This window comes from Furipterus horrens, unplaced genomic scaffold (assembly GCF_987537825.1).
Source record: "Furipterus horrens unplaced genomic scaffold, mFurHor1.1.pri manual_scaffold_17, whole genome shotgun sequence".
Lineage (NCBI taxonomy): Eukaryota > Metazoa > Chordata > Mammalia > Chiroptera > Furipteridae > Furipterus > Furipterus horrens.
Window position 1 is genome coordinate 7,517,815 of NW_028327187.1, and position 25,349 is coordinate 7,543,163.

General features: G+C 41.0%; 1 protein-coding gene across 1 annotated transcript in view; it reads right to left on the reverse strand.

The window, feature by feature from the left end:
* Positions 1-25,349, reverse strand: part of MTMR8 (myotubularin related protein 8) — a 71,270-nt gene that overhangs the window by 34,874 nt on the left and 11,047 nt on the right. The window contains exons 2-5 of the mRNA XM_090265222.1: positions 12,276-12,398; positions 8,838-9,000; positions 4,840-4,997; positions 629-763 (exon numbers count right to left, since the gene is read on the reverse strand). Of these exons, the coding sequence (XP_090121348.1) occupies positions 629-763; positions 4,840-4,997; positions 8,838-9,000; positions 12,276-12,398 (579 nt within the window). The remainder of the gene's footprint in view (positions 1-628; positions 764-4,839; positions 4,998-8,837; positions 9,001-12,275; positions 12,399-25,349) is intronic.

Here is a 25,349-nt window from a genome sequence, read left to right on the forward strand (position 1 = left end):
GCTCTTTTCTTTTTTTCTGGGACCAAGATTTAAACTTCACTTGATAGGATTGCGAAACAATCAGTGAATAGTGCTTGATGCCAAAATAATTACTGCCACATAAGCTAAAGAGTTTCTGTTAATCATATAGTGGTCACATTTGTGAGCCCAGCTCCTTTAGGAGACATCAAAATATCATTAACCCACTGTGGTTTAATACATTACTTACAAAAAGATATGTTGGTATTAAATGTTGCCAATGTTAAGTTGAAGTGCTTTACCTGGTAATAAATTTATCCACAGAAGGAAAATACTAAAAATTCTAATTGATGAATAGATATAGTGAAAAAGATGAGGGAATATCAAAGAGCCTCCAGGCATTCAATTCAGATGTCACAAATTCAGGAGATGGCAAAGCCAGGTTGTTCAAAGTACCTTTGAAAGAATCAAGGACATCTCGCAGTCTTGTTTGAAAGTGAGTGACAGGCCACAAAAACAGGGGCTCCAAATGGCTTGTGGACATGATTTTGCACAATAAGCCCATATATACAAATGTAACTTAACCAATAACACTGCAAAGCTCAACATGTAGGGATGGGGATTACAAAAGGAGAGGGGTAAGAATATCAAAGAGGTCACGGGTAAATACCTTTGGTCTTGTGTCTATAACATACACAAACTGGCTTCCTGGGTTTGTTTTGCCAATAGCCTCTATCAAGAGCTCATCATCTTGGCTGCGAGTGTAAAATCCACCCAGAGGCTGGCTACAGCGGCAAATGGAAGCCTATAAGAAGAAAACGTGTGAGTTGAGGAATTGTATGCCCAGGTGGTCAAAAATCCTCCTTGATCCCAGGTTTGGTGAGCAGAGAAAGAAGGTGAACCAACTCAGAATAGTGAAGAAAAGAGAGATATAGCTTTGAAGTCCAGCTATTGCACTGACATTGGGCTCAGTCTCCTACCTCCCCCAGGCATGTGAGTTGTGTTACCACAAATTGCTGCTCAGAATAGTCCGTTTTCCCCTTCTACATGGTGAGGATTCTTGACCTAGTCTAGGCAAATCCCGACTATAGGAAAATCAAATGTTGAGTGCTTCCTTAATAAATTTCTATTCTCAATATGTCGTCGTCGGCAGCCGTCCGTCTCGAGAGACGATGGTGTAGCTTCTTAAGAGTCTATCTGCACCGCCGAGAATGGCTGTGCAGTCCGACTCGGGAGTGACACGGTATCTGTCTCCTCCCGTGTTGAATCGACATCTTGCGATGACGCTGGAGTGTCCTCTCCAGTGGAGCTGAAGCTACAGAGCCTGGGCAGGGTGATATGGAGGGTCTGCTGTTGCCCATGCAGCAGACCCCCCCTCTCTTCGCAGCTGAAGGGTCCAAGGGAAAGACGGAGTCAATACAGCTTGGCTTCAGGTGCGCCGCAGGAGTTGCCGGTGTTGACTACAACGTCAAACCGCCTTAGGGACTCCGGCTCCGGATTTTCTGTCGGGGTTTACTCCCTTAGCCTTTCCCCTGAAGAGGTATGCCGCAAGGCAGCGGAGGTTTTTTGGAATCAGAGTTTTCCTTCTCTGATTCTCAATATGTATTAGGCTAGTATTTTTCTGAAACTTCCCTGCTTTTTAGAGTCCCAGTAATATCACCCATATAGACCAGGGGCTTGCAGTGGCAACAGATTTCAAGATGGAGCAGAGATTTCGTCTTAGGAGAGCAGAGTTCACTCATTAATGTCAAGTCAGAGGGGCTGGTTTGTTTAAAGCCATTTCAATATAAAAATAACATAGCTATTTAGCGGGTATGTTTGATAACGATTAGTTAATGGACTCCACTGGACTGCAGTGTGGTTTTTAAGGAGCCTGCTCACTTTGATAGTGTGACACAAAACACCCACTTGTGAGCCACTTAAAAATCCTCAGAAGTACTGCCCTGGCTGGTGTGGCTAAGTGGACTGAGAACCAGCCTGCAAACCAAAGGGTCACAGGTTTGATTCCCAGTCAGGGCACGTGCCTGGGTTGCAGGTCAGGTCCCCAGTTAGGGGCTCACAAGAGGCAATCACACATTGATGTTTCTCTCCCCCTCTCTCTCTCCCTTCCCCTCTATCTAAAAAGTAAGTAAATAAAATTAAAGGAAAAACCCTCAGAAGTACTAAAGTTCAGAGGAGTAACTTGTTTGAGGCCACACAGCCAGTAAACGGCAGTGATGGGACAAAAACCCAGTTTTCTAGACCCAAGTTTAATTTTCATGAAAGAAGTTTGCTCAACTCACATTATTCTCTTTGTAGAGGTAGCAGAGTACAGGTAACCGTTCCTTACTTCTGAACTTCGAACTTCCAATCATAGTTTCCATGTCTACAGACTTAGGAACCACTAATTCAGGAGGGTAGGTACTGCATAGCTAAAAGAAAACTCAAAGTTTTAAACTCAATATATTTTTTTACATTTTTCACTTGCTATCAGCAGGCTGGAATAGCAGTCACTCAAATAGTAGCTGTCTTCTATTTATCATCTAGAATCCTCTATTCCTTAGAAATAGGAACATAAATATCCTTGGTATAATAGCTTTAACAAGTATGCCATTATTTTTTAGAAAGGAAGGTATTGAGCCACATAAGAACAAATGTACTAACATTATAGGTAGAAATGCATGTTACAGGTAGAAACACACATATAACCATATCCTGGAATTCCTACACTTGACTATCAAAGCAAACAATGTATATTGTAAATAAGTAAATTAAAACAGATATACTTGAATATAAAGAGACAGGTGTAAAAGGAGAAAACATGATTTACTCTTTCTTAAAATGCATCCTGGGCATCTAGTGTAAACATCTTGAGGGCCTTTAAAACATTAGTCTGGGGGTGGAAGTGTTGACATTTTAAGTGTGACATTTACAAAAAGACTGATACATTTCTCAAATTCATCAGCTTTTAGTGGTTACCAAATATATAGCACAGATCTGACATTGCCAAGTTAATTCTAATCACTCCTCTAAAGTAAAGAACACCCTTAAATATTTGGCAATAGATGAAATAAAAATATAAATAAGCAAAAAAGTCTGAGGTAGATCAGATTGAATGCTCTACATAACTAATTAAAGTCAATGTCCTCAGAATGCAGAATTTTGACAGAGAAAAAGTTCTATACCCATCCTCTTACCTGGACTTAATCTTTGGAGGAGTGAGTTATACACAAAGAAATAAATGAAGCTTCCTTTTCAACTCATCAGGCCGCATGCATCCAACGTGCCAACACAGATATTGCAGAGCTCATTTGGGGGACTTAGACACATAATGGAACTGAAAAGAATTCACCCCACCTCTATTCATTCCTGTCAAGTATGACCTTAATAATCCACCTCACAAATGGCCCTGCTAAGTGACAGCTCATCAGTCTTCCTGTCTAGCAGATATTCCAAACTGTTATCAGAAAGCCATTCCAATTACTGCCTTTTAATGACAGTAAAAAGCTATAAATAAGGATCCAACAATTCAGAGATACCACTTAAACACCAATGACTCCCTGTGCAGAAATCACAGCAAGTCTGACTGCTATCCTTAGAAAGGCCTGCTTGCAAGTCTGGCCCTTGGCTGGTGCCCAGGAACTTGAATTTTGGAAGGCTTCCTGCCATCCCTTAACTGATAAGAGTGACTAATTATGCATAAAATGTTTGTAAAACAATGTGGTTTGTTCCAAGCACTGTTTTTCCTTCTGGGCATCCTAAACTTTGGTATACACTAGGCAGAGAGTGCCTACGTGACCAGCTGCCAAAAAAAAGTAAAGAGAAAAATCCTGGGTGCTGATTATCCAATAAGCTTCCTTATAGACAACATTTTCCACATGTTGTCACAATTGGTTACTAGAGAAATTAAGCATGTCCTATGTGACTCCACTGGAAGAGAACTCTGACACTTGTGCCTGGTTTTCTCTGGATTTTACCCCTTTTCTTTTTGCTAATTTTGTCTATATCTTTTTGCTTTAATAAATCACAGCCACAACTATGACTACATGCCGAGTCCCGTGAGTCCTCCTAGTGAATCACTAAACCTGAGGGATGGTCTTGGGAACCACAAACACATCCCCAGACTTCTTTCTTAAGATCCAGACTTAAGTATATACTTGCTATCTTTTGAGTCACCTTGAACTCAGTCTAAAACTGAAGATACTGCCCTATTCTCATGCTCCTTATCTTAGTTAACATATGCATCACCCACTTGGTCACCTAAGCCAGAAGCCAGGAAATCTGGGATGCATACTAAAACTCTCCCTCCTCCCAGCCCCATTACTCTGTCACCTGGTTCTTTCAATTGTACCACTTGAATATCTCTTAAAATCATCTCCTCCTCTCCATCCATACTCATTGCCTTACTTCAGGTTCTCATACCATTCTTCTGCATTCTTAGCAAATCAACTGTCCACACAACTACCAAAGCTATCTTCCTAAAATACAAATATATTCACATTACTTTCCAGCTTAAAATACTCTAGTGACTTCTAACTGCCTTCAAGATAATGTTCATGATCTCACTTCGCCTTCTGGCCTCTCTCCTTCTCTCCCTGTATAAATTAAGACAGATTTCCTTCTCCATGCTACTCCCCAAAGCATCAAGCTGTTCCTGGCTTCCTGGTCAGAATTCCATATCCTTCCTCTATGCTTCCACAGCACTCTGCTTTAGTCTATGGGAACTCCTATTCAGTGTCTTGAGTGCAATAGGTACTTGATAAATGCTTGTTGCATGACTAAATGTTGAATGTAAAGGAGAGATTATGAGTGATTTTTTTTTCTTTTTTCAAAGCCTTGTTTGCTAACATCCTTCTGTTTTAATTAAATGGACCTAAAGGAAAATGACAATAACAAAATTACCTCATAGTTTCTGTTGGCATCTGTTATGGTCCAGTACCTGTTGGGTATTCCCATGCGCCTAAAATCTGATATTGGGTTAATCAGTTTCCATCCTTTTTCCCTTGTCTCTTTTGAGGGCTTGGGATTATAAACAAAAGCATACAGATCTTCAGGTGATGCTGGATAACGGAGATGAACACAAAAACAAGAAATAATGAGTGAAACTTAACACCAAACAATGCTAAAAAAATAAAAGGGGCCATGTTTGTCAAACAGCCCCAGAAAAGGACAATGATCTGTGTACAAGAACTGGAGTTTCTTCACATAAGGAATAAGAACTAGAACATTGCTTTTAGATCTTCTTCTTTTTAAAAAAATTATAATAGTTTTTTTAAAGATTTTATTTATTTATTTTTAGAGGGAGGAGAAGGGAGGGAAAAAGAGAGGGAGAGAAACATCACTGTGTGGTTGTGTCTCTGGCGCTCCCAGGTGGGGACCCAGCCCACAACCCAGGCATGTGCCCTGACTGGGAATCAAACTGGCGACCTTTCTGTTTGTGGGCTGGCACTCAATCCAATGAGCCACACCAGCCAGGGATGAGTCTTCTCTTAAAAATGATTAATTTTTTTCTGATACCAACACAAAGCAGGAACATTCTGTCTGGCTTTCTGTGAATTGCTGGATAATGGACTGAGAGGAAGCTTGAGGGATTCACATGTTAGGAAAGTGGTCCTTACAAAAGGTTTTTTTTTTGTTGTTGTTTGTTTTTTTTAACTGAGCTCCAATATCCTAAGAGTACTTTTTGTTGTAATGTGTTGCAAAATATTAACACTTTTTCCAATCGACTTATCAAGCCAACACCTACTTCTGGCGGATAAATGGCCATTTCTTGTCTTTTTCCTGTCAATCTCCCTTCTCCCTTCACAATATGCAACATGCAACCAATAACTCATTTATGTGGCAACAACTTTTCCAGAGCTGAATAGAATCTGCCAGAGCCTTATAAAGTGTTGGGCCAGCTGACAGGTAACCTCTATCAAAAAAACAAATACAACAAAAACAAACAAACAACAACAACAAAAAAAAAAAACACCAGCAAATTCTCTTAAACTATTCTGGGTAAAGGGTGAAAGAAAATTGGAGAGAACATTAAGAGCATAAAAGTTCCACAGATTAAAATCAGATGAAACTGATGGATTGGCCAACTAGAGGTAGGGCTGCAGGATGAGAGGGTGAACTGGAGTAAGCAGAGATAAAGGTCCTTGCTTTTCATCACTTTGAATATTTCATGTCAAACTCTTCTGGCCCGAAATGTTTTGTTGAGAAATCAGCTGACAGTCTTATGGGAGCTCCATTGTAGATAAGAGTCTTCCTCTTGCTGCATTTAGGATTCTCTTTTTGTCTTTAACCTTTTCCATTTTAATTATGTGTCTTGGTGTGGGTGTCTTTGCTTTCATCTTGTTTGGGAATCTCTGTGCTTCCTAGACTTGTGTTATTTTTTTCCTTCACCAGGTTAGGAAAGTTTTTGGTCATTATTTCTTCAAATAGTTTCTTGATCTCTTTTTCTCTTTCTTCTCCTTCTGTTACCCCAATCCTGTCAACGTTGTTATGCTTGATGTTGTCCCATAGGTCCCTTAAACTATCCTAATTTTTTTAATTCTTTTTTCTGCTCTGATTGGGTGTTTTTTCTACCTTGTCTTTCAAATCACTGATTCATCCCTCTGCTTCATCCAACCTACTGTTTATTTCTTCCACTGTATTCTTCATTTTAGATATTGTATTCTACATTTTTAACTAGTCCTTTTTATGATTTCCATGTCTGTTTCCATGCTGTAGTGCATTTTTATAACTGTTACAGAGTGGGGGCCACAAAATTCCCCAGAGCCTGTATTTGGGGGGTGGGAGGAAGGGACAGCTTTCAAGATGCCTTTGTATATCTATGGCTGGTATCTAGTGTCTTATTTATGCAAATGGCTTTGGTTCTTCCAAGGCCCCAAGGAGACAGGAGGGGTTTTGACCATAGAACGGTGAGGAAAAAGCAAAAGGGCCTGCACAAGGTTCTGTGGATGGTCAAAACTGGTTATCATGCCCACTGTGTCACAGGCCATGGTCAGGGATTTAAGAATAAGGTGGCAGCCATTTTCAGAGAGAGCATCATGAGGTTTTAGAAGGAAAGAGAGATCCATACAGTCTTGAAAGGGAAAAGGGAGAACCATGTGGTTTTGAAAGAGAAAAAAGAAAGAACCATGCGTGATCCAGTGCAACATGGCACATGTTTTGCGGAACCGCTATACGGAGGCTGGTGACATTGTATCCCAGATCCTGAAGGAGACATCTGACAGATAAAGCATGGGGAACTATTGGGCTTGGTTTTTGTTTGTAGCCTTTTGGGGAGCAAGGGAAGTGCTGGGTCTCATGGGAGAACAGGGCTCTGAGCAGGCGTGCTCACAGCCTTCCCCAGGTTGGAATATTGTAAATAAAGACCTGTTTTCCTCAATACTAGTTGTTGGGTTTTACACCAAAATACCACGTGGAAGAATCCCCTTTATCTCAGTAACATAACCACTACTTTGAATTCAATATCTGATAAATAGCTTGCCTCCATTTCATTTACCTCTTTTTCTGGGGATTTCTCCTGTTCTTTCATTTGGGGCCTGTTTATCTCCCCACTTTGGCTGCTTTTTTGTGTTTGTTTCTATGTCTTGGATATATCTGCTATGACTCCCAGTCTCCCTGGGGCGGTCTTATGTAGTAGGTATCCTGTGGGGTCCAGTGGTGCAGCCTCCTGACCAACTAACCTGGGTGCTCCAGGAATGTCCCTTGTATGAATCTTGATTTCTATTGGCCCATTTCTGCATGGGATCAACCCACTGACTGGCTGGCTGTTAGGCTCAACCCAGACCACGGCATGTGAGCTGCTGTGCAGTTGCTGACCACACAAAGCGGAATTCGCCTCAGCAGGGTTTGGTGCCTGCTGAGATCTCCCTTTGGATATACTGCCTGTGAAGCTTATTAAATACTGCTCTGATGTTGTCTGAAGCTGGCAACTCAGTGTGTTGCTTCTGGGTCTCTTGTGAGGTGCTCTGGTGCAGGCCAATATAAGATGCTGCCTGTGATTGTCCCTCAGCAACCTTTTTGGACTAGTCTCAATACGGCTTCTTCTATAAATCTTTGGTTATAAGACTTCTCTTCAGCTAGTGTTCAGTTGGTTATTCAGGATGATTGTTCTATAATTTAGTTGTAGTTCCAGTTTGGTCCTGGGAGGAGGTGAGTGTAGCATCCACCTACTCCGTCATCATCTTGCATCTCAAGACCCTACAGCTAGGTTTGCTAACTTCTCCTAGGCCCAGACTTCCAAGCTCTAAAATGGGAACCACCTTCCTTCAGAGGATTGCCCAGCTGACTTGTCCACATCAGGACAGCCCTTCCCTCATCAAGTGGCTCTAAGAGAGTAGACCCATGAACAAAAATGTTCACACCTGTCACAAGTTAGAGCACCATAACGGGAACTGGTGACTTATGGGAGGCCTGATGTTGTTGTGGAGCCCACCTACAGGGAACCATGTGAAGCTCTCTCTCTTTAGATAAACCAGAGGGTGCCCACGGGCCAGTTGGTAGGACACCAGGCTGGGGTCAGGGGTGGATACAAGGTGATCCAGGTGGTGGCAGCGAAGCCTGGGGTGATTGAGGCCCACAAGTAAATAATATACTTAAAAGGAGGGAGGGAAAGAGAAGAGGATAACATCTATTACGTATCTACTATATAAAAGAAAGTACAGAGTAAAATGCACAAAAGCATTTAAACCTCAAAACAACCCCAGTGGGGAGCTTATGCTATCACTGCTTTTAAAGGTGAGGAAGCTGTGGTCAGGGGTTATATAACTTGTCCAAACACCATGGAGCAGAACCCAGATCTGAACTCTGCCCTGTTTAACTTCATAGCCTATGATCTTTCCAGTATGCAGTGCTTGGGGAAAAAAATCTAAAATGGTTTTAGATAAAAATACTATCATACCTACCTATCTGAGAAAGCTGGAGCAGTGAATGATAAAGGTCATTGCACACCATTTCAGAATCTAAAACAAAGTGGACCACCCGGAAGTTCTTGCAGCGGAGAATCAGGGAACTGCCATGGCTCCTTGTGACTAACTTCTCCAGAGTGGCAATGTGATGTATTGCAATCTACCAAACAGAAAAAAAAACAAAATAAATTCACAGTCATTAATATGTTCTATCATTATCAGTGGGCCTGACTTTGTAAGGCACAACTGGGTGTCTCTCAGACAGAAGTAAATAGTGGTAAAGCAATGAGAAGAAAATTGCAGTTATAAAACTTCTCCTTTCTTTGGGATATAAGGTTACCAGGTTTGGGGCAATTGTGGTAAACTGGCTCAGTACAGATGGCTTCTAGCATGCTGTGGTGAAGTTTACAATCATGTAGACTAATTGTCACATAGGAAAACAGGACTTTCTTTTGTTTTCCCAAATTACTAATTAAAATTAATAACTGGTATTGCGCTTTATTTCTCACAAAGTTATCCATGACCTGTAATAACCCTTTGAGGTATAATTATCCCATTTCAGGAATGAAGAAACCAAAGCTCTGGGAAGTGAATTCCTCAGCAAAGGTCACACAAACAAGAAGTGCACAAACAGGTCTTGAACCATGGCAGTCTAACTCCAAATCCAGTGCTCTTTCTCTAAAAATTCTAAAAACTCTAGTCCTGGAATTAGGGTTTAACTAGAAATATTAAGGAGAAAATTTCTCCCACATTTTAGATTCTAGTGACAGTGAAGCAAAAATGAAATGGGGTCAAAGCTTACCTATGTAACTTAGGAAATGAGTAGAGACTATAAGACTAATTACTAAAGGAACTATACATAAGCACTGTACTGTAATTAATAAAGTTGTGTCCCATGGGAGTACAGGTTAATGAATCTGATTTTGTAAAGGATGATTAAATCTTTTGTCGCAGCATTCCTGTCCATGCTGATGCCAGCAAAAGAGAAATGTGTGAAAAGTAAATTGGTAAAAAGGAATTGTATCCAAATAATACAATTTTTCTGCATAGAGTCAAATAATGTGGAATCATAGTTTTACATCTTAGTCTTTAATGTTCTCCTCCTATCTGTGTTTTTAATGTTTCTGGCAACTAGAACATGGATGTAATCTTTTCATTCTTTGCATTCACTGCCCCTGTGTCTGGAATGGCCTTCTGATCATCATTTTATTTTATTTTCTTCCATTCTGCACATGCCATGCCCCAGCCCTAATTTATTTGGAAAAGCTATCTCTTCCAGGAACTCTGAATCACACCCACCATCTAAGAATGGGGAAGATGTGCAGACCACTCACATATTCTTAGCAGGGATTTTCCATCTTAATTTCTGTTTAATTCCTTTGTAAAACTCAGTTCCTACCATGGCAATTGTAGAGGGGTCAAAAAAAACCTACTGATAATGTAATAGGGATTAATACATCAAATTTCAGGAAAATCAAAGCCTTGTTGATCAACATGTGAGATGTATGTTTGGGTAGTAAAATACTGATCATCAAGCTTGGACACCAGGCAAAAAAAAAGTGGTGAATTGGGAAGTGGGGAAAGTGAAGCAGATGAAGGTTGAGGACAACTTCTTTAATAGTACTAATTGGGTAAATAAGCTTCCTTTGATATATAGAAATGATTAACGGTAAGTTCTCCCATCCAGATCTAGCTCCATGGGTTTGAAATCATACCCAATAGGAACATATCTAGGGAAATGTGTGCTGTCCATAAATGCAGGTAGACGGGAGAAAGGCTCATGGCACAGTACTAAAAAACTATTTCCTGAACTGTTAGAAATGGAAGAATCCCTACTAATTATACAATCTAACCACCTCATTTTACAGATGAGAAAACTGGAGCCCAGGGAGCAAGAGTCACCTACCTGAGGTCCTAGAGCCAGTTAGAGCATAGCTGAGGCTAGTTAGAACCAGGTCTCCTGATTCCTCTTTTGGCATTCCCTTCATCACACCAAAGGGAGCAAGTACAATATCAAATGGAGAAAGCTCATGTTATTTTTAAAAGGAAGCATTAAAATACAGTTGAGCCTTGAACAATGGGTTTGAACTGTGTAGGGTCCTCCTGCATGTGGATTGTTTTTTTCAATAAACAAACAGTTGGCCCTGTGTTTCCACAGGTTTCGCATCCACAGATTCAACCAACTGCGTATCATGAACACAACAGTATTTTCAATCCATTGCTGGAAACCACAAATGTAGAGAGCCAACTGTATGCTTAAGTTCTTTATATATACTAACATGCATCAATAGATTTTGGTATCTGTAGAGGATTCTGGAACCAATCACCCCCAAATACAAAGGGATGACTGTAGTTAAGTTTTGGGGGAGTCAAAAATTGCATGAATATTTTCAACTGCATAGGGGTTGGTGCACCCTAACATTGTTCAAGTATCAACTGTACAGATTTTATACACACACACACACACACACACACACACACACACATATATATATATATATATATATATATATTCAATTTAATTTATTTTATACTTATTCAATAGTATTTATCATGTGCCAGGCACTGTTTTAAGCAATTGAAACATTAACATTTTTATTCTCATAACAAGGTCATTATCAGTATCCCTATGTTATAGATGAGGGAAGTGAGCCACCGAGGAACTTAAATTTGCCCAAGGTTATGAAGGTAGTAAATGTTAATTGGGGGATTGCACACTGAACAGACTGGCTCTAGAGCCTGTGATCTTAATCACTATGCTATGCTGTATACTAGAAGCATGTTGTACTTCTTATGAAAACTTTTAAGCATAAATCTGGCTACTGATAGTTAAGATTAAATGATGCTACTGTAGGAGGGGGAAGGCATAAAGTAATGTTAGGGGTGCGAAGCTAATTAGAAAACATCGTTTCAAATTGTAACAGAAAAAACACACACAACACACACCCTGTCTTAGGTTAGAGAGATGGTCTAAATTTTTGATACCCAAAGTGTAGTCCATGGGCCATCAGCATTACCTGAGAGCTTTTTAGAAATTTACAATCTTAGGCCTGAGATTCTTCATTTTTACAAGCTCCCAGGTGAAACAGATACTGCTAGTTATTGTACCATATTTGATGGGTAGCAAGGCTTTAAATTACTTCTAGTTGATAAGGATGCTTATCAACCAAACTCAGAAAACAAGCAGAGACTTCTCTATCTAAAAGTATTGAGGAAAAGGCCCAAGCAGTTTAAAATGACTAAGACAACTATAGTTAATAACTTGACGGGTGAAAAGTCATATGATTCAAGCCATTAAAAGACGCCTAGAATAGGTTCTTTGAACAAAAGGTTTTACAGCAATTTAACTATTATTTGAAACTTTAAGAAACTACCATATTAGAAAGCATATACACCCAACTCTTCAAGACCCTTTGAAACTTCTAATGAACATACCCATGTTTCTTTCCGGATTGCATCAACAAATGACACGTAGATCAGGTGAGTTGCAGTAAGATATAGGACCCCATTAGGTGGTGCATCATCCGAAAAATCACCCAATAATATCACGTTTCTTACCTGTTATTTGGGGGAAAAAACTGATTAATCACATGTGTTGAGTTGATGGTTTAAAGTGAAATAATTCAAAGCCAGATAAATACTGTTAATTTGCTATAGAACTTCTTTAAGGCTTTTTAGTTTCTACCAAGGTGTCAAACTAATATGATCTAGGTTTATTTTTTCTAAATCATCCCTCGAGAAACTACAAAACTGAGAAGGGAAGATGGATTCTAGGAAGAAGTAACCTTTTACACGATGTTACCATGATGGGGTAGGTGTGAATGGAAGATAAACAGGACCTAAAGCCTGTTCAGATACTTAACTTGTTGGAGAGAAGTAGCAGTTACTGTATATGTAAAATATCAATGGGGTAAATAGCAGCAGTTTAGATCTTAAGTTAAAGGCAAGAAAATATAATATATAACTTTGTGTAAAGCAGGAGAAAAATTGATCTATCCAATGGAAAGTGGGAAAGGAAAAAAAAAAGAGTGCCATAAATGGAAAGTATAAAATGAAATGCCAGAAATAAGTCCCAATGTAAGATAATTACAACAAATGCACATGAATTAACTAACCCATTAAAAGAAAGACTTACAGAATGGATTAAAAAAGAAGACTCAACAATATTCAGTCTAGAAGACATACATTTAAAATAAGGAGACACAACAAGGTTAAAATAAATGATGGAAAAGATATATTAGGCAAATAGGAACCAAAACAAAGCTGGTGTAGCATTCTTAATATCTGACAAAATGCAATTAAATGACAAAGAAAAACAGAACAAGAACATATATGCATATTACAATATATTTTCAAAATCTATCTTGCTTGATGTGCTTGCTTGTAACAGAACTGCACAGAGAAAATCGCTGATTCCATCCTCTGCTTCATCCAACCTACTGATTATTCCTTCCAGTGTATTCTTCATTTCAGATCTGTTACTCTTCATTCCTGACTGGTTCTTTTTCATGGTTCCTATGTCTTATTTTATGCTTAGTGTTTCTGTTTAAGTTCTCACTGCGTTCATCCATTCTTCCCCTAAGTTCCTTGAGCATCCTTTCAACCACTGTTTTGAACTCTCTATCTGATAGATTGCCTGCCTCCATTTCATTTAGTTCATTTTCTGGGGAATTCTCTTCTTTCCTTTAAGGAATGTTTCTTTGCCTCCCTATTTTGGCTGCCTCTCTGTATTTATTTCTGTATATTAAGTTGATCTACTGTACCTCCCATTCTTGGTAAGTTGGCCTTATGTACCAGGTATCTTGTGGGACTCAGAGGTGCAGTCTCCCTGATTACCTGAGCTTGGTGCTCTAGGAATATCCCTTGTGTGTGTTATGTGAACTCTCCTGTATAGTTGAGTCTTGATTGCTCTGGCCTTTCTGGAGGTGGGATTGTAGTTCTGACTAGATGACTATGAAAATCAGCCCCAACATCAATGTATAAGTTGTTCTATGGAGGTTGGCCCCACAAAGTGGGTTTTGCCCCAGCAAGATCTGGCATCTGCTGATTTCTCCCTTTGATGCCATTTGTGGAGTTAATTGGGTTGTGTTCTGATGTGGTCTGATTCCAGCCACTTGGTATGTTGGTTCTGGGGTCACTGGGGAATAACTCCAGTGCAGATTAATGTCAGGTGCTGTCTGTGAGCAGCCCTTGGTTACCTGTTTGGAGCTACAAAGCAGTCCAGTTTGTGGCTGCCTCTGCTAGGCCTGGGTATGCTTGGGAGGGACAAAAATTGGCACCAAGGCCATTTTTACCAGCACAGAGCCCATGAGTGGGTCATTCAAGGCACCCCAAGATTTGCCTCCCCCTTCAAACTGTTAGGCTCAGTCACTGAAAGTGACTGAGTATGGAGAGCTTCATGAGGTCAATTTCTCAGTTAGCAGATAAGGGTGAGTAGTGTTTACCAGACTGACACAGATTTGAACTTGGCACCAGTTCTGGGTCTGAGGCCACTCAGCAACAGTCTCAGGGGACACCAAGGCAAGCCACCACTTGCCAGTTGCCCACAGAAGACTGTGGTGGGGTGGGGTCTCAGGAAGTCATAAGATGAAGCCAGCAGAGTTCATCAGGCCCAAATTGACCAAGATTTGGTTGTGTGAAAGGAGGTCTCTGCACAGGAATTGTGGTGCCATCAGATGTGGGAGGAAAAAATGGCCCCCACCCAAGAGTCACAGAACTTAGTCTCTCCCAGAGTCTGCCTAAACCTTCTCCAGAGTCTTTGAAAAGATTTTGCATCTGGTGTCCAGGCTGGCCACAGCCAAGTAACAATATTGCAATGCACAAGCTCAGCAGGGCAGGGCCCCTGGGAATTGGGAGCTCAAGCCAATGAATCTCCCTTGGTGGGGCTAGAGGATCTTCCAGGGGGAATCCAGGGGGTTGCCACCACTCTGGTGCATGGGGCACCGCTGCTCTGGTGCAAAGGGCACTGCACATCTGGCACTGGAGGGGCAGGGGGTGGCTGCACGACTGCTCTAGTGCATGGGAGGCAGACATGCTGCTATAGTGCACAAGCGTTGGGAGGGGAGTGGGCAGGGCACCTCTGCTCTTCAAGAGTGTGGGTATATATACATATATATATATATATATATATGTGTGTGTGTGTGCAGAGAAGGAAAACTCTGACTCCAAAAAACCTCCGCTGCCTTGCGGCATACCTCTTCAGGGGAAAGGCTAAGGGAGTAAACCCCGACAGAAAATCCGGAGCCGGAGTCCCTAAGGCGGTTTGACGTTGTAGTCAACACCGGCAACTCCTGCGGCGCACCTGAACCCAAGCTGTATCGACTCCGTCTTTCCCTTGGACCCTTCAGCTGCGAAGAGAGGGGGGGTCTGCTGCATGGGCAACAGCAGACCCTCCATATCACCCTGCCCAGGCTCTGTAGCTTCAGCTTCACTGGAGAGGACACTCCAGCGTCATCGCAAGATGTCGATTCAACACGGGAGGAGACAGATACCGTGTCACTCCCGAGTCGGACTGCACAGCCATTCTCGGTGGTGCAGATAGACTCTTAAGAAGCTACATCATCGTCTCTCGAGACGGACGGCTGCCGACGATTGTTATACTTGTGTGTGTACATAAAGCTTATTTATTTGTTTTTAGAGAGAGGGGAAGGGAGGGAGAAAGAGAGGGAAAGAAACAGCAATGTGGGAGAGATACATCAATCAGTTGCCTCTGGACCAAACATGCAGCCCAGGCATGTGCCCCAACCAGGAATCTCCAACTCCTAACCTTTTGCTTTGCAGGACGATGCCTAACCAACCAAGCCACACCAGTCAGGGCAAGAGTATATTTTAAAAAATACATTTGATCAACTACATTTTATCTCAAGAATGCAATGATAGTTCAACATTCAAAAATTTTAACGTAATGCATCACATGAATACAGAAGTAAATCAAATGCTTTATTTCATTTGATACAGAAGAACACTTAACTGAGTTCAGTTTTATTTACGCTGGTTAACTGTAAGTGAATTAGGAAGAGAAGTAAACATCCATAACTGTTAAATATTATATACTGACCTGGCTGATGTGGCTCAGTGAATTGAGTGGCGGCCTGCAAACCAAAGGGTCACTGGTTCGATTCCCAGTCAGGGCTCATGCCTGGGTTGTGGGCCAGGTGCCCAGCTGGGGGAACGCAAGAAGCAACCACACATTGATGTTTCTTTTCCTCTCTTTCTCCCTCCCTCCCCCTCTCTCTAAAAATAAATAAATAAAATCTTTGAAAAAGGATTATATACTAAAAACCTACAAAGAATGGCATGCATACTGGACAAACTAAATGCACTAATTTGAAACCACAAACAAGGTAGAGGGAGCGGGTCCGTAGCGGCAGTGACTCTTTGCATTGCACGGTGCCCGGGGACACGGTCCCATGAGGCTGACACCACGTGCGCTGTGCAGCACTGCTCAGGCTGCCCGGCGGGAGAGTTTCCCCTTGGGCAGTCGCAATGCGGTGTGCTGGTTCCCGGGCCAAATGGCCAAAGGGCTGAAGAAGATGCAGAGCAGCCTAAAGCTGGTGGGCCTGTATCATCAAGGTCCACGATGCCCAGATAGACTTTGCTGGTTGTGATATTGTGATTTATAATAAGAAATACATATTTGGCCTTTGGGGGAAAAAACACAAACAAGATAAACAGGATGCCAAGTATCACTACTACTGTTTTAGATATCCTAGCCAGTACGATGAGGAAAAAGAGGGAGGGAATTAAGAAAACCAAAGATTGGATGTGAAGTGCTATATCTGGCATCATTTACAAGGAAGACAATCATCTACCAATTTTTCAAAAAGTAAAAGAATCACCAAGCTCTTAGAACTAATTTGAGAGGAATTCAGCAAGTTTGCCAGATAAGGTATCTACCTACAAAAATCAACAGAATTGTTCTGTAACACCAATAAACAGTAAGAAAATACCATTCACAATGGTAACAAACATAATATAGAATCTAGAAATTAGCTTAATCAAGCATATAGAACAACTTCACAGAGACAACTTTAAAACTCTACTAAAGAACATAGAAGATAATTTAAAGAAATGAAGAGACATCCATGCCCTTAGATGGAACAACTTAATATAATAAAGATGGCAATTATATAACAAATAATCTATAAATTCAATGTAATTTCAAAGTGGATTTTCCACAAACTTATTCGTAATTTAAACAGAAAAATATAACTCCACAAATAGCAAAATCTATCTGTATTATAAGAGTATGGTAGTTAATAAAACACTATTTTTTCTTTTGAATAAAAGAGTGAAAAGGGAAGATCTACTCTATTAGATATTAAAACATACTCAAAGCCATGCGAAAAAAAAAACCTGTACACTACTGCAAGAAGAGACATATACACCATCAGAAAAGGACCACAGTTCAAAGGCAGATTCATGTATAAATTGAAGCCTAACATAGCACAAATATGGCACTACAATTTGACAAACTAAAGATAAAGCGTATTTCCTAAATGTGTTGGGAAAGCTGTATTCAGTACATGGAGGAAAATAAAGCTAGATCCCTACCTAATACCATATACAAAAGTGGAATCTAATTATATGTATATATAAAAGGTAAAACTATAAAGTAACAAGAAAAAATGTAAAATACCCTGAATCTTGAGACAAGGCAAAACTTTAAAAGTTAATCAATAACAGAATGGGAAAAACACAGGAGACTTTTGGCCAAGATGGAGGCCTAGACTGTTACGCTCCGTCTCCCTCCACGACTAAGAAGGAATACAACTACCTCAAAACTAGAGATAACCAGAAGTTCCAGAAAATAAATGGAAGTCCAACGTATAAAGTTATAAAGAAGTGGTGCCCGTCTGGATGGGTAGGAGGGGCGAAGCCAGGGAGGAGAGGTCAAGCTGTGCTGGCAGCAGCGGCAGCGACAGAGGTAGGACAGCAGTAAGCACAGACGCCTGTATTTAGGGGGAGGCGAGAAGCGTTTGGGGAGCACCCCTGGCTGCAGACCACACCCATCGGCTCGCGATTACAAAGCTGGGGAAGGCAGACCTCCATTGCCTTGGACTGTGAGGCCCAGAGGGGATGGGGACAGAGGAGGAGTCTCCCAGTCTCTCAGCAGAGAGTGAATGGCAGGAACCCATCTTGGGCCCCACCCCCGCAGAAAACACCACAGCATGGTGAGACGGGTCACCTGGCTGTGACGAGTGCACAGGGCTCTGCCTGCTATAGCGTAGGAGGTGTGACAGCCCTGTCCAGGAAGCAAAGGTAAACACAAAATGGTCAGGATGGCACAGATCATGGTAGAGATCCCAGTGACGCAGCTGACCAGACAGCAAATATCTATCTAACAAAGCAGCAGATAGGAAATCTTTCTGAGGCACAGTTCAGAGCTTTGGTTATAAAAATTCTTACTGACCTAACAGCAGGTCTTAAACAAGACAGGGAAGGAATGAAGGCTAGTCCTGCTGAAATGAACAAAAACACATAGGAAACTAGTGGTGAAGGAAAGAAAACCAGGGATCAAATCAACAAATCGGAACATAGGGAAGGAACAAACAGTCAACCAGTGCAGAAAGAGGAAACGAAAAGTGAAAGTGAGGACAATGAGGAGAGGCTCAGAAACTTGTCGGACAGCTATAAGAGGGCCAACATACAAATCACAGGGCTACCAGAATGTGAAGAAGAACTAGAAATTGAAAAATTATGTGAAAAAATAATGAAGCAGAACTTCCCAGACTTGGGGAAGGAAATAGACTTACAGGTCCAGGAAGTACAGAGAGTTCCAAAAAAAACTGGACCCAGGGAGAACCACACCAAGACACATTATCATCAAAATGTCAAAAATTAAGGATAAAGAGAGAATCTTAAAAGCAGCAAGAGAGAAGAAGAGAATTACATACAAAGGGGTCCCAATTAGACTATCAGCTGACTTCTCAAGGGAGACCCTGCAGGCAAGAAGGGACTGGCAAGAAATATTCAAAGTAATGAAAATCCAAAACCTACAACCACGAATACTCTATCCAGCGAAATTGTCATTCAGAATAGAAGGGCAGAGAAAGTGTTTCCAGGACAAAATAAAACTGAAAGAGTTCATTAGATCCAAACCACTGTTATATGAGATGTTAAAGGGACTGGTTTAGAAAAAGGAGGATCAAAACTATGAAATCTAAAATGAAAACTGCATCACAAGAAACAACAGAAGCTAGGGAATTGAAACAAAGGCGAACTAAACAGGCAATGAGAGTGGAAAAAGAACTATAGGTACGGGGAACATATTGGGGGGAGGTCAACAGGGAGGGGGAACGGGGAGAGGGAGGGAGATGATATAGGCATTAAGGATCATGGTAGGAGGGAATGGAATAGACAGAGAGAGGTTGAGAAGAACTATATGCACAACTAATGGACATGATCTAAAAGGGGGGGACAACTGGAGGGAAGGGGACCACAAGGTGGAGGGGAGCAGAGGGAAGGGAAATTGGGACAAATGTAATATTATAATCAATAAAACACATTAAAAAAAGAAATTAAAATTAAAATGACTGGCAAAAACTGGAAGGCTAGAAAATGCCAAGTGTTGGTAGGGTTGTGGGGATATAGGAACTGGGTAGGGGATGATATAGACAAGTAAGGCCATTCAGGAGAGCAATACATCATTTATCCCCCTTTACTCTCTTCTACCTCCCCCTACCCCCTTCCCCTCTAGCAATCACTGTACTGTTGTCTGTTTCTATGAGGTTTCTTTTTTTTTCTTAATCCCTTCCCCTTCTTCACCCAGCCCCCCCCCCCAGGTGTCAGTCTGTATTCTATCCATGAGTCTGTTTCTGTTTGTTAACTTATTTAACAAATATTTCTTGATCATCTACCGTATGTCAGGCACTGTAACAAATAATAATAAAATTAAAGAGCATGACTAAGCATGCTTTTTACCCTCAGTGTTCAATCTTAATAGGAAAAGCAGACAGGTAAAACCAGAATCATAGAAAATGAGAGGTAAAACAAGAGAAGGCAATGAAAAAAAATAGAAAACAAGAAAGAAGCACAAAGAAAACAATAAATAAAAAACTAATATGATAGATATTAATCCACCTATATCAATAATCACTTTAAATGCAATGATACTGTCTATAAGAACCCACTTTATTCTTCTGTATGGTGTAAGTTGGTGGTCTAGTTTCGTTTCCTTCCTTCCTTCCTCCCTCCCTTCCTTTCTTCCTTCCTTCCTTCCTTCCTTCCTTCCTTCCTTCCTTCCTTTTCTTTCTTTCTTTCTTTCTTTTTTTGCATGTACCTGTTTAATTTCCCAAACACCATTTCTTGAAGAGACTGTTTTTACTCCATTGTATGCTCTTGCCTCCTTTGTCAAATATTAATTGACCATAAAGGTGTGGGTTTATTTCTGGGCTCTCTGTTCTGTTCCATTGATCTATATGCCTGTTCTTATGCCAGTACCAGGCTGTTTTGATTACACCATATACAAGAATGAACTCAAAAGAGATAAAAGACTTAAATGAAAGCTGCAAAACCATCAAAAACCTAGAAGAAAATACAGGCAGTAAAATCTCAGACATCTCTCGTAGCAATATTTTTGCCAATATATTTCCTAGGGCAAGGGAAACAAAGGAAAAAAAAAAACAAATGGGATTACATCAAATTTAAAAACTTCTGCACAGAAAAAGAAACCATCAACAAAATGAAAAGGGAGCCCACTGTATGGGAGCACATATTTGCCAATGATGCATCTGATAAGGAGTTAATAACCAAAATTTATAAAGAACTCAACACCAGCAAGACAAACAATACAACTCGTCAGCAGCCGTCCATCTCGAGAGACGATGGTGTAGCTTCTTAAGAGTCTATCTGCACCGCCGAGAATGGCTGTGCAGTCCGACTCGGGAGTGACACGGTATCTGTCTCCTCCCGTGTTGAATCGACATCTTGCGATGACGCTGGAGTGTCCTCTCCAGTGAAGCTGAAGCTACAGAGCCTGGGCAGGGTAATATGGAGGGTCTGCTGTTGCCCATGCAGCAGACCCCCCCCTCTCTTCGCAGCTGAAGGGTCCAAGGGAAAGACGGAGTCAATACAGCTTGGCTTCAGGTGCGCCACAGGAGTTGCCGGTGTTGACTACAACGTCGAACCGCCTTAGGGACTCCGGCTCCAAACAATACAACTAAAATATGAGTAAAGGACCTGAATAGACACTTCTCCAAAGAGGACATACAGAAGGCCCATAGACATATGCAATGATGCTCAACGTCACTAGCCATCAGCGGGATGCAAATAAAAACCACAATGAGATACCACCTTACACCAGTCAGAATGGCCATCATCAACAAATCAACAAGCAACAAGTGCTGGCGAGGACGTGGAGAAACAGGAACCCTACTGCACTGTTGGTGGGAATGCAGACTGGTACAGCACTGTAGAAAGCAGTATGCAAATCCTCAAAAATTTAAAAATGGAACTGACTTTTGACCCAGTAATCCCACTTCTGGGAACATATCCTAAGAATCCTGAAACACCAACTCAGAAGTATATATGCACCCCTATGTTCATAGCAGCATTATTTACAATAGCCAAGATTTGGAAGCAGCCCAAGTGTCCATCAGTAGATGGTAGATAAAATAACTATGGGACATTTATACAGTGGGATACTTCTCGGGCATAAAAAAGAAGGAAATCTTACCCTTTGCAACAGTGTGGATGGACCTGGAGAACATTATGTGAAGTGAAATAAGCCAGTCAGAGAAAGATAAAAATATATGATTTCACACATATGTGGAATTTAATGAACAAACTGAACTAGCAAGGAAAATGGGGACAGATTCACAGGTGGAGAGCAGGATTACAGCTAGTGGAGTGCTGTAATGTGGTAGAGGGGTTGAGCAAAAAGAAAAAAAAGAAGTCATGAACATGGACAACACTGTGGTGATTGCTTGGAGGAGGGGGGTAGAAGGGGACTAAATAGTAATGGAAAAAATACAATAAAGATTAAATTTAAAAAACACACTACAAAGCAACAGTAATCAAAAGGATGTGGTACTAGCATAAATATTGATATAAAGAAGAATGCAACAGAATGGAAAGTCCAGAGATAAACCCTTGAATACATATATGGCCAAATAATTTTTGACAAGGTTCCCAAGAATACACAATGGGGAAAGGACAGACTCTTCAACAAATAGTGTTGGGGAAACTAGATATTCACATGCAAAAAAAAAAAAAAAAAATGGAGTTGGATCTTTACCTGATATAATGTACACAAATTAACTCAAAATGGATTAAAGACCTAAAAGGAAGACCAAAAGCTATGTAATTCCTGCAATAAAGCTCAGGGAAATAGACTGAAGACATTGGATTTTGTCATTTCTTAGATATGACACAAAAGAATAAGCAATAAAAATAAATGAAACTAAAGCAATGGTGGGAATGAAAAATGGTGCATCCATTATGAAAAATGGTATGGAAATTTCTCAAAAAATTGTTTAAAAAAATTGCCAAATACACCAAGCATTCCACTTATGGATTTATATCCAGACAATTCAAAACAGGATCTTGAAGAGATATTTGCACACCCATGTTCACTGCATCATCATTCACAGCAGCCAAGAGGTGGAAGCAACTGAAATGTCCCTGCACAAATGAATGGATGAAGAAAATGTGGTATTTATACACAATGGAATAGTTTTCAGCCTTTAAAAAGGACATCCTGCCACATGGATGATATTATGCTAAATGAAATAAGCCAGCCATAGAAGGACAAATACTTTATCATTCCACTCATATGAAGTGTCTAAAGTAGTCAAAATTATAGAACAAATGGAAAGATGGTTGTAAGAATCGGGGGGAAGGGTGCTGGAAGAGGAAATTCATGTTAAGTATAGTTTCACTGTTGTAAGATGAAAAAGTTCTAGAGATATGTTGCACAATAATGTGAATATATTTAACACTACTGAACAGTATACTTCAAAATGATTAAGATGGTAAATTTAATGTTATTTTTTTAACCACAATAAAAAACATTGTTTTCCAATGCCCCCCCCCAAAAAAAAAACAAAAAACAAAAAACTACACTTTATTCCTGTACAGGCTAGGAAGACATATATTTCCGGCACAGGGTCACTTTTGCTAGAAGGACAGGTACAGAAGGCTACACGATGACTGGAGAAAAAGGAGGAAGGGAGCAAGAAGTATGCAATTGCAGAAGGGAGGGAGATAAGGTGGTAGGATAAGGCCAGAGTAGGAGTGGAGTTAATGAAAAGCCAGACTCAGTAGGTCCAATATAAGATAAAGGGGGGGAAAAAACTACTAAAACCCAGGAGATGTTTTAAGGTCAAAACTCCAAATGAAGCCCTGGCTGGTGTGGCTCAGTGGACTGAGTGCTGGCCTGTAAACCAAAGAATTGCTGGTTCGATTCCCAGTCAGAGCATATGCCTGGGTTGCAGGCCAGTCCCCAGTTGGGGACATGTGAGAAGCAACACCACATTGATGTTTCTCTCCCTCTCTTTCTCTCTCCCTTCCCCTTTCTCTTAAATAAATAAACCAAAGCTTTTTTAAAAAAAGAAAGAAAATACTTTATTTAAAAAAAAAAAACCCAAATGGAGAAGGAAGATGCTATGGTCTGAATGTTTATGTCCCTCAAAAAGTCATAGGTTAAAATCCTAATGCCGAGTATTACTGTATTTGGAGACATGGCCTTTGGGAGGGGATTACGTTATGAGGGCAGAGCCCTCATATAGAATTAGTAGAATTAGTGCCCTTATAAAACAGGCTCCAGTTTTTTTTGGCGGCCAAGATGGAGGCTTAGACGGACACACTAGGTCTCCCTCTACAACTAGAGAGGAATACAACTACTTCAAAACAAAGGATAACTAGAAATTCCAGAAAATAAAACTACACGGAAGCCCAACATATGAAGTTATAAACCAGCGGTGCCATTTGGGCAGGTAAGAGTTAAAGAGAGCAAAGCTATTTGCGGAGCGTCGGGGCGGGGTGGCGAAAAATCCCGGCGGCAGTCAAGCCCCTGGCAGTGCGCTACCCCAGCGCTGGGGAGAGCGGCCACCGCATCGCCTTGAACATTGAGGCCCAGGGGGGCAGGAGGACGGATCCCGGTCTCCTAGCTGAATAACTGTGTGAATCCATCTTGGACCCCCGCCCCCAAAGAAAGAAAGCACCACAGGGCTGCGAAATAGGTCGCAGACAGGCGCCGGTCGCTGACTTGTGACGCGTACACAGGCACTGCCCCCGACAGCCGGCCCAAGAAAACAAAACGCATCTGTCAAAATGTGGCAGACAACTATAGAAATCCCGGTGACACAACTCACCAGGCAACAGATAGAGAACCTGACAGATGAACAGATAAGAAACCTGTCAGAGGCTCAGTTCTGGGCCATTGTTATCAGGTGGCTTACAGAATTCACAAAAGAGCAGGAAAAAGATAAGAAAGAAGCGAAAAACTTTCATAACGAAAGGAACAAAACCGCATACGAGACAGATGGTGAGGAAAAAAAATCCAGAGTTCATTTCAACAAACTGGAATATGGAGAAGGAACAAGCAGTCAACCAATGCAGCGAGAGGAAATGGGAAGCAACGATGAGAGGATCAGAAACCTCGGGGACAGCTATAAAAGGCCCAACATAAGAATCATTGGTTTGCCAGAGAATGAGGAAGAAGAACTAGAACTTGAAAAATTGAGTGAAAATATAATAAAGGAGAACTTCCCAGACTTGGGGAAGGGAATAGACTTGCAGGTCCAGGAAGCAAGGAGAGTTCCCAAGAGACTGGACCCAGGGAGAACCACTCCAAGACACATTATAATCAAAATGTCAAAAATTAAAGATAAAGAGAGAATCTTAAAAGCAGCAAGAGAGAAGAAAAGAATTATGTACAAAGGGGTCCCAATTAGACTATCAGCTGACTTCTCAAGGGAAACCCTACAGGCAAGAAGGGACTGGCAAGAAATATTCAAAGTAATGAAAATCCAAAACCTACAACCACGAATACTCTATCCAGCGAAATTGTCATTCAGAATAGAAGGACAGAGAAAGTGTTTCCAGGACAAAATAAAACTGAAAGAGTTCATTAGATCCAAACCACTGTTATATGAGATGTTAAAGGGACTGGTTTAAAAAACAGAAGCTAGGGAGATGAAACAAAGGCAAACTAAACAGGGAATGAGAGTGGAAAAGGAACTGTGGGTACGGGAAGCATATTGGGGGGAGGTCAACAGGGAGGGGGAATGGGGAAAGGGAGGGAGAAGATATAGGAATTGGGGATCAAGGTAGGAGGGAATGGAATAGACGGAGAGAGGTTGGGAGGAACTGTATGCACAACTAATGGACATAATCTAAAAGGGGGGGACAACTGGAGGGAGGGGGGCCACCGGGTGGAGGGGAGCAGAGGGAAAGGAAATTGGCACAAATGTAATATTTTAATCAATAAAACACATTAAATCTGAAAAAAATAAATAAATAAATTTTAAGTGGGTAGTCTGCAGGTGTTGAAGGTGGGCAGGAGAA